At 45.0% G+C, this 17,542-nt stretch overlaps 1 protein-coding gene across 5 annotated transcripts in view; it reads left to right on the top strand.

Moving 5' to 3' along the window:
* The window catches only part of IL10RB (interleukin 10 receptor subunit beta), a 46,710-nt gene extending 29,853 nt beyond the window's left edge, over nucleotides 1-16,857 (top strand). For 2 of the 5 annotated variants that reach the window (XM_024239379.3, XM_024239378.3), the window contains one exon: nucleotides 520-1,552. In XM_024239379.3, the coding sequence (XP_024095147.1) occupies nucleotides 520-693 (174 nt within the window). In that variant the 3' untranslated portion in view covers nucleotides 694-1,552. Of the gene's footprint in view, nucleotides 1-519; nucleotides 1,553-3,727; nucleotides 5,141-16,704 lie in introns of those variants that run through there. The other 3 variants (XM_054542774.2, XM_024239381.3, XM_063720816.1) reach the window with 3 other exon arrangements.
* Nucleotides 16,858-17,542: the final 685 nt, after the last annotated feature.

Consider the following 17,542-nt stretch of genomic DNA (forward strand, 5'->3'; position numbering starts at 1 on the left):
CGAGACTCCATCTCAAAAAAAAAAAAATCTTCATTTGTATAGCAGTGGGTATCCCCACCTGTAAAAAAAAAATAAAAATAAATAATAAATCAAAAGATGCCAGAGGCCGTGGCTCACGCCTGTAATCCCAGCAATTTGGGAGGCCAAGGCGGGTGGATCACCTGAGGTCAGGAGTTCAAGACCAGCCTGGCCAACATGGTAAAATTCCATCTCTACTAAAAATACAAAAATTAGCTGGGCGTGGTAGCACATGCCTGTAATCTCAGCTACTTGGGAGGCTGAGGCAGGAGAATTGCTTGAACCTGAGAAGCGGAGGTTGCAGTGAGCTGAGATCATTCCACTGTACTCCAGCCTGGGTGACAGAGCAAGACTCTGTCTCAAAAAAATAAAATAAACATTAAAAATAAATAAATAAAATAAAATAGATTTTCCAGCCAGGAGTTCTGTGAAAAAATCTTTGTAAACCCAGAAAAAGAAATGGAGAAAATTGATCGTTAACTGTCCTCTTTCCCTCCACAGTTTTTGGGCCATCCTCATCATAACACACTTCTGTTTTTCTCTTTTCCATTGTCGGATGAGAATGATGTTTTCGACAAGCTAAGTGTCATTGCAGAAGACTCTGAGAGTGGCAAGCAGAATCCTGGTGACAGCTGCAGCCTCGGGACCCTGCCTGGGCAGGGACCCCAGAGCTAGGCTCTGAGAAGGAAACACACTCGGCTGGGCACAATGACGTACTCCATCTCACATCTGCCTCAGTGAGGGATCAGGGCAGCAAACGAGGGCCAAGACCATCTGAGCCAGCCCCACATCTAGAACTCCCAGACCCTGGACTTATCTTAGCCACCAGAGAGCTACATTTTAAAGGCTCTCTTAGCAAAAATACTCCATTTGGGAACTCACTGCCTTATAAAGGCTTACATGATGTTTTCAAAAGTTGGCCACTGAGAGCGTACTTTTCAGCCTCTTATATCACTAAAATAGGATCATGTTTTAATTGTGAGAAACAGGGCCGAGCACAGTGGCTCACGCCTGTAATACCAGCACCTTGGGAGGTCGAGGCAGGGGATGACCTGAGGTCAGGAGTTCAAGACCAGCCTGGCCAACATGGTGAAACCCCGTCTCTACTAAAAATACAAAAATTAGCTGGGCGTGATGGCGCATGCCTATAATCCCAGCTACTCGAGTGCCTGAGGCAGGAGAATTGCATGAACCCAGGAGGAGGAGGAGGTTGCAGTGAGCTGAGATAGTGGCACTGCACTCCAGTCTGGGTGACAAAGTGAGACTCCACCTCAAAAAAAAAAAAAAAAAAATGTGAGAAACAGAAATATTTAAAATGAGGAATAAGAATGGAGATGTTACGTCTGGTAGATGTAACATTCTACCAGGTTATGGATGGACTGATCTGAAAATCGACCTCAACTCAAGGGTAGTCAGCTCAATGCTATACACAGACTTTTGGATTCTTGGCGGTACTTTGAATTTATTTTTCTACCTATATATGTTTTATATGCTGCTGGTGCTCCATTAAAGTTTTACTCTGTGTTGCACTATATGTGTTCATGATACTATGTGTGTGTCATTGTTAGATACTGCAAAAGGCTCTAGCTTGCCATCTTGATGTCCACTCATTCCACGGGTACTTCCTAGACCCTGCCTGCTATTGACCAGGCACTGTGTTAGGTACTAGGTCTGAGTCATCTGGGAGCTCTCAGTCTAAAGCTTCAAAAACTAGAATTGCAGTCAAGGGCCAGATCTGTTATTAAAAAAAAAAAAGACCTAGAAGTAAAAAGTATAGTTGTGGAAGTTTAAAAAGCCAGGGGACAGGCTTAACAGCAGATTAGACACAGCTGAGACACTGAAACTGACACTGAGCAAAAAAGGGAGTCTCCAGGTACAGTGGCTCACTTCTGTAATCCCAGCACTTTGGGAGGCTGAAGTGGGAGGATCACTTGGGCCCAGGAGTTGAGACCATTCCAGGCAACATGGTGAGACCCCTTCTCTACAAAAAGTTTTAAAATTGGGCATGGTGGCATGTGTCTGTAGTCCCAGCTATTCAGGAAGGGTATTAGGGTTCTCCAGAGAAACAGAACCAATAGAATGAACATAGAGATTTATTTTAAGGAACTGTGGAGGCTGGCAAGTTCAAAAACTGCAGGGCAGACCAACAGGCTAGAGAAGCAGGGAAGAGTGGATGTTTCAGCTTGAGCAAAAGCAGTCTGGAGGCAGAATTAACTCTCTTCCTCAAGGGACCTCAGGCTTCTTTTAAGACTTCAAGTGATAGAAGTGAAACTCACCCACATTATGGTGGGTAATCTGCTTTACTCAAAAATCTATGGATTTAAGTGTTAATCTCATCTTTAAAAATACCTTCACACCAACATCAAGACTAGTGTTTTACCCAATCGGTCTAGCTAGGTTGACACATAAAATTAACCATCATAGGGAGGGTAGATCTGTGATTGCTTTTTTGAAATTTTTTCAATGTTTGCTGCATGTATATAGAAATAAAATTTGGCCGGGTGTGGTGGCTCGCGCCTGTAATCCCAGCACTTTCAGGGGCTGAGGCAGGTGGATCACCTGAGGTCAGGAGTTCGAGACCAGCCTAGACAACATGGTGAAACCCCGTCTCTACTAAAAATACAAAAATTAGCCAGGCGTGGTGGTGCACACCTGTAATCCCAGCTACTTGGGAGGCTAAGGCAGGAGAATCACTTGAACCCAGGAGGTAGAGGCTGCAATGAGCCAAGATCATGCCACTGCACTCCAGCCTGGGTGACAGAGCAAGACTCCATCTCAAAATAAATAAATAAATAATAAAATAAATTAATTTTGAAATTGAATTTTAAGACCTTGTTACACTTTTTTAAAGAAAAAAAGTTATTATCCTGGGCACAGTACAGAGAAACAAAAGAATGGAAAATATGAGTGGTTAGGATACGAGACATATGAAGGGTAGAGTGAGATGACCTAACACATGTCGGTTACTAATCAGAGTCCCAGAAGGAGAGGTGAGAGAATACAGCAAAAGCAGCATGCGAGTATTTGAAAAGACAATGGCTGATAAAAGACACCAGTCTACCAATTTAGGAATCTCAACAATTCTCAAGCTGGGCAAATAAGAAGAAATCATATCAGTGTGAAAATGCAGAACACCAAAACCAGAAAAGGCAGGTTACCTTCAAGGGGGAAAAACAACCAAACTTGCAGATGATTTATGAGCCCTAACAGAAGGCAAACAGTGATAGGATACCTTTCATGTGCATTACAAACTTTGTCAATTTAGAAGTGTATATTTTGTAAAAAATGTCTGTCAGGAAAAGGGATAAAGTAAAGACTCAAACAAAACTGTGAGAATTTGACATCAAAACATGTTTATTAGATAAAGATCTAAAGGATTATTTCAGACAGAAGGAAATTGATCCCAGATGGATGCTGTGATATTACGAAGAAATATAGGAAAGAAACTGGTAAATATTCTGGTTAAGCAAACATTGACTCTATAAAACAATAATTTTTTTCTCTTTTTTTCCCGAACGGTGTCATGTCAGATTATAGTTAATAACACACCACATGTTGTACAATAGGTCTCTAGTTTAAATTATTGGGTTTTTTAGTTGTTTTGGAGGGTTTTGCTGACACAATACCTTTGGGAAAAGTGCCACTGAGTCAGAGGGCGTAACAATGTCTTTTCAAAGTTCTCCACTCCTTACCCTCTCCCTTGCATCAGGAAGCCGTGGCAGAGGCACCTGAAGAAGACCTTGGATAGAGAGACCTGGGAATGAATGAGCCACGGCTGGGAACGCAGGTGTGTGTAAGAACTTGGCAGGGTCAGGGGCCTGAGACCTTGACCTCAGCTCCCTCCAGGGACTACAGTGTCCCGGCTGTGCCAAGTCAGGTGTGGGTAGGGAGTCTCCCCATTAGACCTACCAGGCCTTGCAGTTGCCCACAGCCGGGCCTGGAAAATAACATGCAGGATTTTAACCAGAAGCTGGACTTCTCAGCTTCCTGTCTACAGACCCCACCCAGTCATATACGATCGTAGTGAAATATCAGCCACCTGAAATAACCCACCCTTGACTTGCTTGCCCCACTCCAGGTACTGTCACATTTCTCTGGCAAATCACTAAGAGAGTAGATTTTAAATGTTTTTTAACACAAAAGATGTTAAGTATATGAGGTAATGCGTATGTTAATTAGCTCAATTTACCCATTCCACAATGTATACATATTTCAAAGCATCATGTTGTACGTGATAAATAAATACAATTTTTATTTGTCAATGATAAATAATTTTTTTTTAATTTAAACAATGAGTTTTAAAAACAGCTAAAACACAGGTGGGGGAAATTAAAGTACTTTAAAGTTCTTGTGTTTGGGAGAAGGATAAACACACTGATTAATCTGAGACATAGATAAGTTTAAGTATGTTAAAATTTCTAGAGTAACGTCATTAATAAAGTAGTTTTTCTCAATGGGGAAGGGGGTGAGTTTTGTCCCCCAGCGGACATTCAGCAATGTCTGAAAACATATCTGGCTGCCACAGCTGGAGATGTGCTACTGGCATCTAGTGAATAGAGGTCAGGGAAGCTTCTAAGCATCCTACAATGCACAGGGCAGCCCACACAGCAAAGAATCATCCAGTCCAAAATGTTAATAGTGTAGACACTGAAAACCCCTGTGTGGGAGGAAAAAGTGGAATAAAATTACCCAGTCAGCACCTGGTGCGGTGACTCACACCTGTATCCCAGCACTTTGGGAGGCTGAAGCGGGCAGATCACTTGAGGTCTGGAGTTTGAGACCAGCTTGGCCAACATGGTGAAACTCCATGTTTACTAAAAATACAAAAATTAGCCCGGTGTGGTGGCAGGCACCTGTAATCCCAGCTACTCTGGAGGCTGAGGCAGGAGAATTGCTTGAACAGGGAGATGGAGGCTTCAGTGAGCCGAGATGACGCTACTGCACCCCAGCCTGAGCACCAGAGTGAGACTCCATCTCAAAAAAAAAAAAAAGGCCGGGCATAGTGGCTCACGCCTGTAATCCCAGCACTTTGAGAGGCCAAGGTAGGCGAATCACGAGGTCAGGAGATCAAGACCATCCTGGCTAACATGGTGAAACCCCATTTTTACTACAAATACAAAAAATAAGCCGGATGTGGTGGCACATGCCTGTAGTCCCAGCTACTTGGGAAGCTGAGGCAGGAGAATCGCTTGAGCCTGGGAGTCAGAGGTTGCAGTGAGCTGAGATCGTGCCTCTGCATTCCAGCCTGGGCGACAGAGCAAGACTCCATCTCAAAAGAAAAAAAAAAAAATTACCCAGTAAAAGGATTACTTGGACAAGGAAGGAGAGAAAAGAACCTTAAAAAAAAAAAAAAAAAAAAAAGGAACAAATACAAAACATAAAGCAACATAATAGAAATGAATCCAAAAGTAAATGGACTAACTTATCCAGCAAAAGATAAGTTATCAGACTATAGTTTTAAAAAATAATAAAGCTTTAGTTTTTTTAAATACCCACCAAAAAAACATAATACAAAATAAAATTTAAGGCACAAAGCATTACTAAAGAAGGACTGCTATATAATCATAAAACGTTTCAGCAGGACACAGCGGCTCACACCTGTAATCTCAGAACTTTGGGAGGCCAAGGCGGGCAAATCACGAGGTCAGGAGTTCAAGACCAGCCTGACCAATATGGTGAAACCCTGTCTCTACTAAAAATACAAAAATTAGCTGGGCATGGTGGCACATGCCTGTAATCCTAGCTACTCAGGAAGCTGAGGCAGGAGAATCGCTTGAACCCAGGAGGCAGAGGTTGCCGTGAGCCAAGGTCGCACCATTGCACTCCAGCCTGAGTGACAGAGCAAGACTCCATCTCAAAAAAAAAGTTTCAGTTCACCAGGAAGGTGAAGCAGTTGTAAATGTATATGCACTTAACAACATAGCTTCAAAATAGATCAAAATGGACAAAATTATAAGAAGAATTAGACAAATTCACCATTATATTAATATAGTAATGATAGCTGGCATTTGTGTAGCATTGACAATAAGCCAGACACTATACTAAGCAGTTTCCAGTTCTGTTGTCTATTGAATCTAAGATGCCATCAATTGTAAGATTCACCATTAGTATTTGAACCACTGCGGAAAAAAGGAAAACGTCACTTAAGCTATGCCTCAGTATCAACTGTAAGACACATCTAAATGTCGGAGCTGTTAAAGTGCACTTGTGTGTGTGGAGAGAGAGAGACAGAGAGAGAAAGCAAATATGGTGAAGCATTAATAGTGATTCTAGATGAAGGGTATCTGGGCATTAAATTTTTCTAAAGGTTTAAAGTTTTCAAAATAAAAGTTGGGGAAAATTATAATGAATATACAAATGCTTACAAATAGTCATCATTCGAACATGTATTCAGTCCCCATATGTGTTCAAAACACACAGCATTTTCTCAAAATGAGCGCTGATAATGGGTCTTTGTCTCAGAAAAAGAAATCTGTTTGGGAATCTCACTTTCACTTTGCTACTTAACCTTAGAAGCGGTCTTGTTTCGGTATCTTTCTGTCTGATAGGGAACATTTCCACCCCAGTCTGAAAGGGAGGGTGTTACGGGGTGACATCTATAGGAGGGGACACTGCCTGTGCTGAGTAGTGGCTCCCAAACAGCCAGGAACCGCTGAGCACTGTGTTCAGGTGTGCAGGGTCCAGACCAGCTGATACATGAGATGGGCTGAGCCCGTGTCCCTCACCAGCATTTGCAGGGCCTACTTGAAGAGATGCAGAGAACAGTAGGGCTGATGGCATTCACACAGCACCACGAGGATGCTGGTGAGGACACTGGGGAATCAGCGCCCGCTTAGTTCCTTTTTATTTGCATTCCTGAAATAGGCACTCAGAGGCCTTTTCTCACCAGGAGAGTTTCTCTTTCCATATCACAGAACTATGTGAGGTCTAGGGAATTAAGACAACAGTTGTCTTCTTAAATGTACTTGATTTGTTTTTCTTTTTAGGTAAGTCATAATATGGACAAAGGTATCATGTATGAAGTGCTTACTATGTGCCAGACTTTGTGATAAATACATATAATCTTTCATTTAGTCTTTGTGGTTTGAACCTTCCACAGGAACCTCTGAAACCACATAACAAAAGCCTGAGGCAACCACGGGGGCTGTGCTAAGAGCTCATGGCAGATGTGTGGCCTGTGCCCTGCTGGTACTCAGGGTGGATTTCCAGTCTCTGGGCTGGAGCCCCACTGAGTTGGGAGGATGTGGGTAACACATTTAATCTGCCGAAGCTGCAAATTTTGCAGCCAGTGATATAGGAGTTAAAAAAGAAATTATTTAGGCAGTTAGTAAGGATAAAAGAGTTCTTGGTGGAATTTTCTTTTAATAAAAAAGCAGCCCCCAAAACATTTCTAACAAAAAGCAGCCTGAAAAATCAAGCTGCAAGCATAGACAAGCAAGCTGGAAGCTTGCACAGGTGAATGCGGCAGCTGTGCCAATAGAAAAGGGATACCTGGAAGCCAGGTACATCCAATATGGAGGTTCCTCATGTGTGCAGGTGTTATGGTGCTGGCCAGGTAGAGACCGCATCTGCAGAATAAAAGATTAGGGTGGGATGGCCAGCCTCTTTGTGGGCTGTGTAAATGGCACAGCTGGCCCAACCAATCCACCATGCCCTATATAAATCAAACACTGCCTCTTCAAGCTCGTCTATGAAACCAACCGTATCTTGCCGCAAACCCGGAAACCCACTCGGACCCCCTCCCTCTGCACAAGGAAGCTCTCTCTTCTTTCTTTCAACTACTAAACTTCTGCTGTTAAACCCAGTTTTTGTGTGTCCATGTCTTCGATTTCCTGTGTCTGTGTCTTCAATTTCCTTAGCATAAGACAATGAAGCTTGGGTATTTCCCCAGACAAAGGATGCCACTTCACCAGGAAGTGACTAAGGGAAGAACTCCACCTGTGGGAAAATGTCCAAGAATTCCGGGACCAGAAGGGGTTTCAGCAGAGCATTTGTGGGCCACCAATCAGACATTCTAGCAGAAAACATATGTCCAGTTGGTTTGAAAGATTCCCTGAGGGGAAGACAGTGTAAGCCATCCTCACCCCCTTCCACCCTTCCTCCTCGCTCTTTCTGGCTGCCTCGCCTTGTTGAAAATATCTCACTTCCTTGTGGGGCTCCTGCCCCTCCCCTAACATACCTCCCACACCCATCCCCAGACTGGTTTAGCCTCCAGGGCACTTTTGTTCCTTCCCCTCACAACTATGGGTCTCAGCCGTAGCTGCACACTGTGGCCATCAGGAGAGCTTTAGAAATGTGGATGCCCAGGCCTTACCATGACCAATGAATTTCAGCTCTCTGCGGAGGGATTCTTGCATCAGCATTTTTTAAAGCTCCTGGGTGATTCCAGCGTGCAGTCAAGGTGGAGAACAGCTGCTGTAGCAGAGAAGTTATAATAGATTGCAAGGACGTGCTTACCTGCACTTCTTTGTGACCTTCTGTTATCTGGCTTTCAAAGGGGTCACTTTCTTTTAATACGCAGCTAACTGACTCCACTCATTACCTTTTGCTTCCACAGGAAGATTTCTTTCCTGAGGGGTTGTGAGTGTCTCTGGGAAACGTGGCCCAGGAATGCATCCTTACCATGCACTTCAGGCTTCTCGGCTGCTCACCACTGACCACCTGGGAAGCAATTCTCCAAGTTGCTACCCCTTTCTTTATGCCTAATAGATAATCCTAAGTAGCTGGTACAAAGAAATATTTGTTGAATTAATGGATAATAAAAAATGATGGCTGGGTGCGGTGGCTCACCCCTGTAATCCCAGTACTTTGGGAGGCCGAGGCGGGTGGATCACCTGAGGTCAGGAGTTTGAGACCAGCCTGATTAACATGGTGATACCCCGTCTCTACTAAAAATACAAAAAATTAGCCAGGCATAGTGGCAGGTGCCTGTAATCCCAGCTACTCAGGAGGCTGAGGCAGAAGAATTGTTTGAACCCGGGAGGCGGAGGTTGCAGTGAGCCGAGATCGCGCCACTGCGCTCCAGCCTGGGTGACAAGAGGGAAACTCCATCTCAAAAAAAAAAAAAAAGGTAAACAAAAGCCTTCTTGGGATACATGACAATTACACATGCAGATTAAACAGAGAGCTGTAAGTTAACAAATCACCATAAAACATATGCAAGCGAAAACAAAAATAAATATGCGAGGTAAAAGAAAGCAGTAATGTTCTGTACAGGATATCCGGATGCTACAGTCTGGATGTTTGTGCCTCTCCAAAATTCGTATGTAGAAATCTTTAGGAGGTGGTGAATGGGATTAATGACCTCATAAAAGAGGAGCTGCCCATCTCTTCCACCATGTGAGGACACAGAGAAGGCGCCACCTATGAGGACAGGCCCTCACCAGACACTCAATCTGCTGATGCCATTCTCAGAGGTGTTTGAACCAGAGCGACTCCATATTGAATAGGGGCTGGGTAAAATAAGGCTGAAACCTACTGGGCTGCATTCATTGGACAATTTCTGTGGTTTTAAACCATCCAGCTTGTGATCATTTGTTACTTCTGCCACAGGAAACTTAATCCAGCACGGAAAGGCTCCGTTGTTTTACCCTGCCAGTTCTAATATCTTCTTAGTATCTTACTCTTCTCAGCAAGGGACTTACCTGAGAATGACTGGGCATGCTGCCTCACTGTCCCATTTCCTGAACTCTCTAGTTCAGAAAATGCTGTTGCAAATCAACTTCCTTAAAAAACAAACAGGAGGTAAAAAACAAAGTCTATTTTACGAACTAGAGACTCAGAGACTCAACATGATTTTTCTCCCTGAGTCAGGTCCATGTTCTGTCTCCTGACCGCCTCACCACTCCTGTTTGAATCAAGCAGACACCAAACAGTGTCTTTGTTTCCATGCCCATCAGAACTCTTAATTAAACAGCCACTGACTATTGGGCTGGCACTTCATGAGGTCAAATTTATTGCTGTTGGATTGTGATTAAAAAAAGATGCCCGGAAGGTTAAAGCTGTGGGAGTAATATCTCGGATCAGGAGGAGTCGTGGCAAGGACAGACTTTAAACTGGGTTGAACAATTCAATAAAAACGGGAAACACAAGCCAGCTGCAGTTCCCCTCCTCTTGGCCTCTGCCTGGGGCCTGCCTGCTACTGGGCTGCCCCTGAGGGTTGCATTGCACAGCTGCCCCGTGGAGCTGATGAGATGCGAGTGATAGCCAACCCTTACTTACTGCTTCCTATGTGCAGGTCTTGTTCTAAGCACTTTTACATTTTCATTTAATTCCCACAGCAACCCAGTTAAGCAGATACTATTATCTGCCTCATTTTTCAGATAAAGAAACTATGGCACAGAGAGGTTCAATCACTTACCTAAGATCACACAGGCAAGAAGTGACAGAGCCAGGACTTGAACCCAAGTGGTGTGGCTCCAGAATCTATCATCTAAGATAGCCACCCATGATCCCCACCTCCTGGTAGCCACACCCTTGAGTAATCCCTTCCTCTTGAGTGTGGGCAGTGCCAATGACCTTCTTCAACCCATGGAAAGTGACACAGGTGACAGGATGCTGTCTTAGATTCCATAGGATTGTAATTCTCGTCTTGCCAGCAGACTCTCTCTGTTGCCTTCTTGGACAGCACACTTGCATGAAGCAAGCTGCCATGTTGGAGAAGTCACATGGCTAGGACCTGAGGATGCCTCCAGCCAACAACGAACAGGGAATCGAGGTCCTCAATCCAACAACAACAGGGATGAGGCACTGTTCTAAAAACAAGAGGCTGGAGTTCAAGATGGACTTTCAGCGATTCCCTGCTCCTCATCCAGGGAGCTGCCAATCAGGCATAAGTCACGCCCCCTCTGCCAGGCAAGAGACTTCTTTCATTTCTAGGGAAACGGAAGCTAGGGGATCCCCCGATGACTGCCCCATGCAGGAGTGCCAAGGCTGGGCCCCCTTGCGTTAACTTCAGGCAACTCTGAATCATCATCCGTCTCCAACTTCTCCCTCTGCCCAATCCTACTTTCCTCACTCCTTTCAAGTGTTGTCCCCAAGAGCATCTCCAGATGAATTTCCCACATGCAAATCTTCCTTCCAGAGTGTGTTTCCAGGGAACCCAGCCTAACCTAGAGACCTTGGGAAGACCTGTTGCAGCAGAGCGATGACAAGAAAGTCTAGACTTCAGGGTATTGAGGAGTGAATGGGAAGGTGTGGAGAAGCTGGTGTACAGCAGGTGTAGCCAACTCCTTTGAGAAGGATGGCTTTTGGGCTCAGAGAAGTGTGACAGTGTCTGGAAGGGGCAAGAAGAAAGTCAAGGGGGGATATTTCAGGTGGATGATATTACACCACCATTGTATACTGTCGCCTGAAGCCTGTAGACAGGAAATGAGGAGTCCGGCTCCTAGTTAGAATCCCAGGGCTGGTTTTTCAGGACTGACCCTGGGCAACTATAAGGCTGTGACAAGGAGGCCTCACAGGGAGGCTCCCTCTCCAGACCAGAAATGGCATAGCCAGTGCACTGCAGTCCCTGGAGGGAGCTGCGGTCAAGGTCTCAGGCCCCTGCTGGCCATGCTCTTACACACACCTGTGTTCCCAGCCCCGCACCTGTGCCCAAGGCCTTCTTCAGGCACCTCAGCTAAGGCCTCCTTCTTCTCAGGGAGTAGGGAAGGGGGGGCCATGAAGACATTGTTATCCTCTCTGACTCAGTTCTTTCCCACTCCTGGCCCTCTCCTCTCTCCCTCCCCCTAGTTTCCGGGTCCATAAAACTACAGAAGCCTCAACAGAGAGATGACCTTCATTCCCACATCTATACCGATTACTTGACCCTTGACTGGAGCTCTGTTGCAGGGAGGGTAGAATCCTCTTGCTTCTGCCCCTGCAGTGAGTGATGAGGGCTTCACTGTTACTTTCTTTTTTTTTTTTTTGAGACGGAGTCTTGCTCTGTTGCCCAGGCTGGAATGCAGTGGCACAATCTAAGTTCACTTCGATCTCCACCTCTCGGGTTCAAGCAATTCTCCTGCCTCAGCCTCCTGAGTAGCTGGGACTATAGTTGTGTGCCACCATGCCTAGCTAACTTTTGTATTTTTAGTAGAGACGGGGTTTCACTATGTTGGCCAGGCTGGTATCAAACTCCTGACCTCAAGTGATCCGGCCACCTTGGCCTCCCAAAGTGCTGGGATTACAGGTGTTTCTGTTACTTTCATTTTTGGCTTATTGCTTCAATTAGCCACTCTCTCCAGCTTAGCTGAGCCCTTGACAGACGCATTGCTGACACCCATGAGAGAAGGCCTGATATCCCTGGAAAGGACATGAGAGAAGTGACCAGACCTACAGCCCCCACTCTGGCCTTTGGCAGAAGGAGGGATACTCCCAAGGTTGTCACTGGAGAGAACACAGGCCAGGGACAGTCAGGTGATCCGACTAAGGGGGTCGGGGTTAAGGAAGCCTGGTGTCTCCTATGTTCCTTGCAAAGTATAGGTCATCAACAAAGGGAGGGAAGAGAGGGGCTTGGGAGGAAATGAGTAGATGGAGCAGCTCCCTAGGGGAATGAGAAAGTAAGCCCACCTGACAAGGCAGAGGGCTGATGGGGCAGTGCCACGACCTGCTAGAAAACCAGTGACAGAAAAGCTGCAAGGTGCCCAGCTTGGTGACCAGCCAGTAGCAGGGTCTGCAAGATGGCTGGCTCCTGCGTCCCAGCACAATGAGCATTTCTGCCACAGTGGGGACAGCACAGCGCTGTTGGCCAGGAAGGGGGCTGAAGAAGAGCCCTCCCAGGGGGAATGTTGGCACTGTTGCTCTGTTTCTAGTTTCCACAGCAGTCTGGAGGAAAAAAGGACCCAGCCTGAAGATGCATCAAAAAGTGATTGATGCTAGCCCAGTTGAACAGCCAAAGCCTGAAGGCAGGGAAATTCAAACACCAAGTCAGCCAGCAAAGTACAAGCCATGCTGACATGGCCTGCTGAGCCATCAATTCTTTACCGCTGATCCAGCCAATATCCATCCAGAGATTACACACCATCCCTCAAGGTGCAATTGCGGTTTCTTTTTCTTCTGGTTCTTTCTACAGCACCAGCTAACAGAGCATCACTGATACTGTTTTCCTGAAAGCTTGCAAGGATCCCAAATGGGCCGCCCTGAAAGGCCCCCACCTTGGAGTATGCGCACTCTCCTGGGGACTTTGTGAGTCCCCCAGCTCCCAAGTATACACAGAGCCAGATCTACAGTAGCAGAGGCCTCATCATTGCAGGTCTGAATGGCCAAGAAGAAATAAAATTGCTGTTTCGGTTGACTGAATTGATCAGCACTTTCGTAATCAGTTAAACCAAGCCAGGTCCTTCTTCAAATGGCTTTAATTGGTGGCATCACAAACACTATGTAATTAGTCATTGTCTTGTCTCAGGCTCTACTGTCAAGATAAGACATTCAAACAGCATTATTTTCCTAAAGATCATAAGACTAAGGACACAAAAAAAGCAAAACTGACTGGTTAGAGCCAATAACCTCCACAGTTCCTTACATAATGAGCAAAGGCTGTCCAAAAAAGATAAAGAGCCTGTTCTACTATTCTATGTGGATAAGGCCTCGTGGGAGGAAGTACCGTCTCCTATCCCTGGTTCTGAGTCTTCAACTGTTTTTGTTGATGTTTTGAGATAGAGTCTTCCTTTGTCACCCAGGCTGGAGTGGCATGATCTCAGCTCACTGCAGCTTCCACCTCCCCAGGCTCAGGTGATTATCCCACTTCAGCTTCTGGAGTAGCAGGAACTACAGATGCACACCACCACAACAGGCTAATTTTTTTTTTTTCTTTTTGTAGAGACAGGGTTTCGCCATGTTGCCCAGGCGGGTCTTAAACTCCTAAGCTCAAGCGATCCTCCCACCTCGGCCTCTGAAAGTGCTGGGATTACGGGCATGAGCCACCACGCCCGGCCCTTCAACTGTTAACCTGTATTGATCACCCACACTGGTAAGCAAAGGTCACTCTGACTTCCTAGGTTATGATCTATCAATAGGTCAGAGTCTTAGCGGGAAACCCATGACACACTCCAACAGAGTAACTGAGAAAGGCATAATGAAGGATCTTATTGTAGCAGCATAGGCAGGGTGAAGGGAAACCAAAAAACAATACAGTAGCAATAGTGGGAAGCTCACTAGCTCTAGGCCTGTTGGGGGGCAAGGGAGGAGCCATTACCCTGGAGAGCACAGGGGTCAGCCACACAGCCCACTAATGGAGACCCTGCAGGAAGGGAGCACACCTCATCGTCCCCCACCCTCTGATCTTGGGCTGATGCCTCCCACTGGTGGAATGCACCCAAAGTCAGAGGGTAAAGGACTCTGCTGATGCATTTTTTTTTAAATTTTTAATTGTTTTTGAGATGGAGTCTTGCTCTGTTGCCCAGGCTGGAGTGCAGTGGCGCAATCTTGGCTCACTGCAATCTCCACCTCCCAGGTTCAATTGATTCTCATGCCTCAGCTTCCCAAGTAGCTGGGATTACAGGTGCCCAAGACCACACCCAGCTAATTTTTGTATTTTTAGTAGAGTAAGTGTTTTACCATGTTAGCCAGGCTGGTCTCGGACCTCTGACCTCAAGTGATCTGCCCACCTCGTCCTCCCAAAGTGCTGGGAATACAGGCATGAGCCACCACACCCACTTTTGATGCATTTTATACAAGAAGTCTCCCAGGGCATGGAACAGGGCAGGCCCAGAGAAGAAGGGATCTGGAGGGGCAGATGGAAGGCCTCCAGCACCCAGGGAAGCAATATGAGAAAAAGAATATAAGAACAGAGACTGTGACAAAGCAAATTTAGATTCACAAAATTGACATTTTTATAAAAAGGTTTTTGGAGGTTTATACTGAAAAGTTTTGTAACTATTATGTTAATGTGTATCAGATTTGTAAGGTGTTCAGACCATTTTAAAATATCCATTTGGCTTATAATTTTCATTACATTTTTAGTTTGAAAGAGTTTAATTGATTAAATTTTTAATCATTGTTTAAATACTCGAGGAACCCTAATTTGTAAAATTCTAGTTTTTGATATAATAGTTATCTGAGCCGAATGTGAATTTACATCATTGGGTTTTTAGGGGGTGGGGTTGTTTGGAGTGCAGTGGTGCGATCATGGCTCACTGCAGCCTGGACCCCACTGGGACCCAGCGATCCTCCTGCCTCAGCCTTCCAAGTAGCTGGGACTACAGGTTTGTGCCACCATGCCCAGATAATTTTTTTTACTTGCTTTGTAGAGATGGGGTCTCGCTTTGTTGCCCAGGCTGGTCTTGAACTCCTGGGCTCAAGCAATCCTCCTGCCTTGACTTTCCAAAACGCTGGGAGTCACCACACCCAGCCCAACAACATTCTTAGCTGTTTAAAAACAACGATTTAGTGTGGGTTCCCTTCAGTGTGTAAAAATTATTAAAATCGGGTAAGTTTAGCATCTGTGGGAGCCAGGAGGGAGCTAAGCACCTGGTAACCTTCCACTTCTTCTTTCCCTAATTTAGATCATGTCACTCCTCTGCTAAAATCTCCATCATGGCGTCCTATCTGGCCCAGAATAAAGCCCAAATCCTTGCCAGAGGCTGCAGGCCCCACTGACTACTGCCCTGCTCTCCATTCCTCTGCACCCCTTCTCTCCTCATTCTGCAGGGGCTCAGCCTCCTTGCTGTGCTTGTGTGGAGACAAAAGTGACCGCATCTTGGATGCTAATCCACCATGTTGACTTGTGATTCACCCCACTCCCTGAAGTCCTCCTGAGTCCTACTTTATTTACTGTCGTTAGTGTAAGAACATGTACTCACTACAAATCCTGCCTTGAGATCAAAGCAACCATAATACTATCACACCAAGTACAGGCTATGACGCACATAGCAGTCTTGCCTGTTCTGGACAGTGGTCTTTCATTGTCTCTTTGGAGTATGTACCCTCTTTCCCTCTAGTATATAATCTCTGGGTCTGAGGGTAACCGTGAGAAATCCCTCTGTCTTGCAGCTGCCCAAGACCATGCTTCTGTCTGTGAGTTCCCCAATAAACCACCCTTTACCGACAAACTGAATTTGTCTTCCTTGTTCTTCGGTTTCTCAGCTCCTTTGGCATTTGGGGGCCTTTTTGCATATAGGGCCCTTTCACAGAACAGCCTGGGATGTGCCAGAGACACATCTGTCTTGGAGCCTGTGCATATGCTCTTCCCTAAGCCTGGAACACTTTCTATTTACACAGCCCTCTCCTTGTGTCATTGCGTCCAGTGTCTCTTCCTTAGAGAGGCCCTCTCCCTCGCTGTCTCTTGTCCCTCTTTCTTTTTCTTCATAGCATGTAGCATTACTTGACATCATAATATTTCAATTCAATTCAACAAATATTTTTTGTTCACACATTTGTCCTTGTCCATACTAGATTGTAGGCTCCAGGAGAGCACAGACATTGTGTATTTCGTTCACTCCTGGATCCCCAGCCCTTAGAACAGTGCTTGGTGCTTAATAGGTGGCTCAAGATCTATTTGTTGAATGCATGGATGTATGAGTGAATGAATGCCCGGGATCTTTAAGTAAATCCGTGGCTGACTCATGCCCAGAGTTCAGGTCTTCTATGTTCCTTTCATTGATAGCTGCACTGCATTCCAGGATTTCCCATCTTTCAGATTCCCAGAAATTATGTATATATATGTACTGTGCCCTCTCAGCTGATGGCTTCCTTTTCCTTTCTTCACAGCTCTCTGGCATCAATTTTTCCACTTCTCAGAAACACTTTGGCCCACAAATTCCCAAAGGAACCTTGTTCTTCATTCTGGAAAACATGATGCCAACATATCAGAATAAAGGACAGATAGGAGCTTTTGCTTCAAAGTGAATCACTTCATGGATGTTAAAGTGTCCTGAAAGATTCTAAACTTCACAACTTTTGATAGTAACTGTACTATATTTGCAACATATTTGCATATATTAATTGTTATATCTGAAAAGCATGAGATTCCTGTTTCATAAAATTAAATGAAGTAAGTTAATATTTTATTGCTAGGTATAAGAACTGCTGATGAGGACATCTATAGAAGTAGAAAATTCTAAATGTCCTACCATCACCAATAAGAAACTTTTGACCATCCCGTAGATACAATACAATCACATGGAAAACTGTATACAATATATTGTATGTGAAGATCCCATGAAAAGAACAGGGACTGTAGGAAATATAATCATCTAAGCTACGGGTAAGAACATCAAGATTCTTTAAAGCAATGGCACTCAAAATGTGTTTCCTAGACCAGCAGCATCAGGACCACATGAAAGCTTAGGAATGCAAACTCTCCAGCCCCACCTCAGGTCTACTGGCTCAGCAACTGTGAGGGAGAAGTCCGTATTTTCATCTATGTTATAACAGGTCCTTGGGTGACTCCAATAAACATTAAAGTTGGCAAACCATTGCCTTTAAGGGTGCATAAGGTGTTAATTTAGTACAAAATTTGCAGTTTCTGTGTTGTTGTGACTTTCTATTTTTGCAGGAGTAGAAAAGTACCCCATTGCAGTAGAGGTAAGTGAATCCAAAACCCCAA

This window comes from Pongo abelii, chromosome 22, assembly GCF_028885655.2.
Source record: "Pongo abelii isolate AG06213 chromosome 22, NHGRI_mPonAbe1-v2.0_pri, whole genome shotgun sequence".
NCBI lineage: Eukaryota > Metazoa > Chordata > Mammalia > Primates > Hominidae > Pongo > Pongo abelii.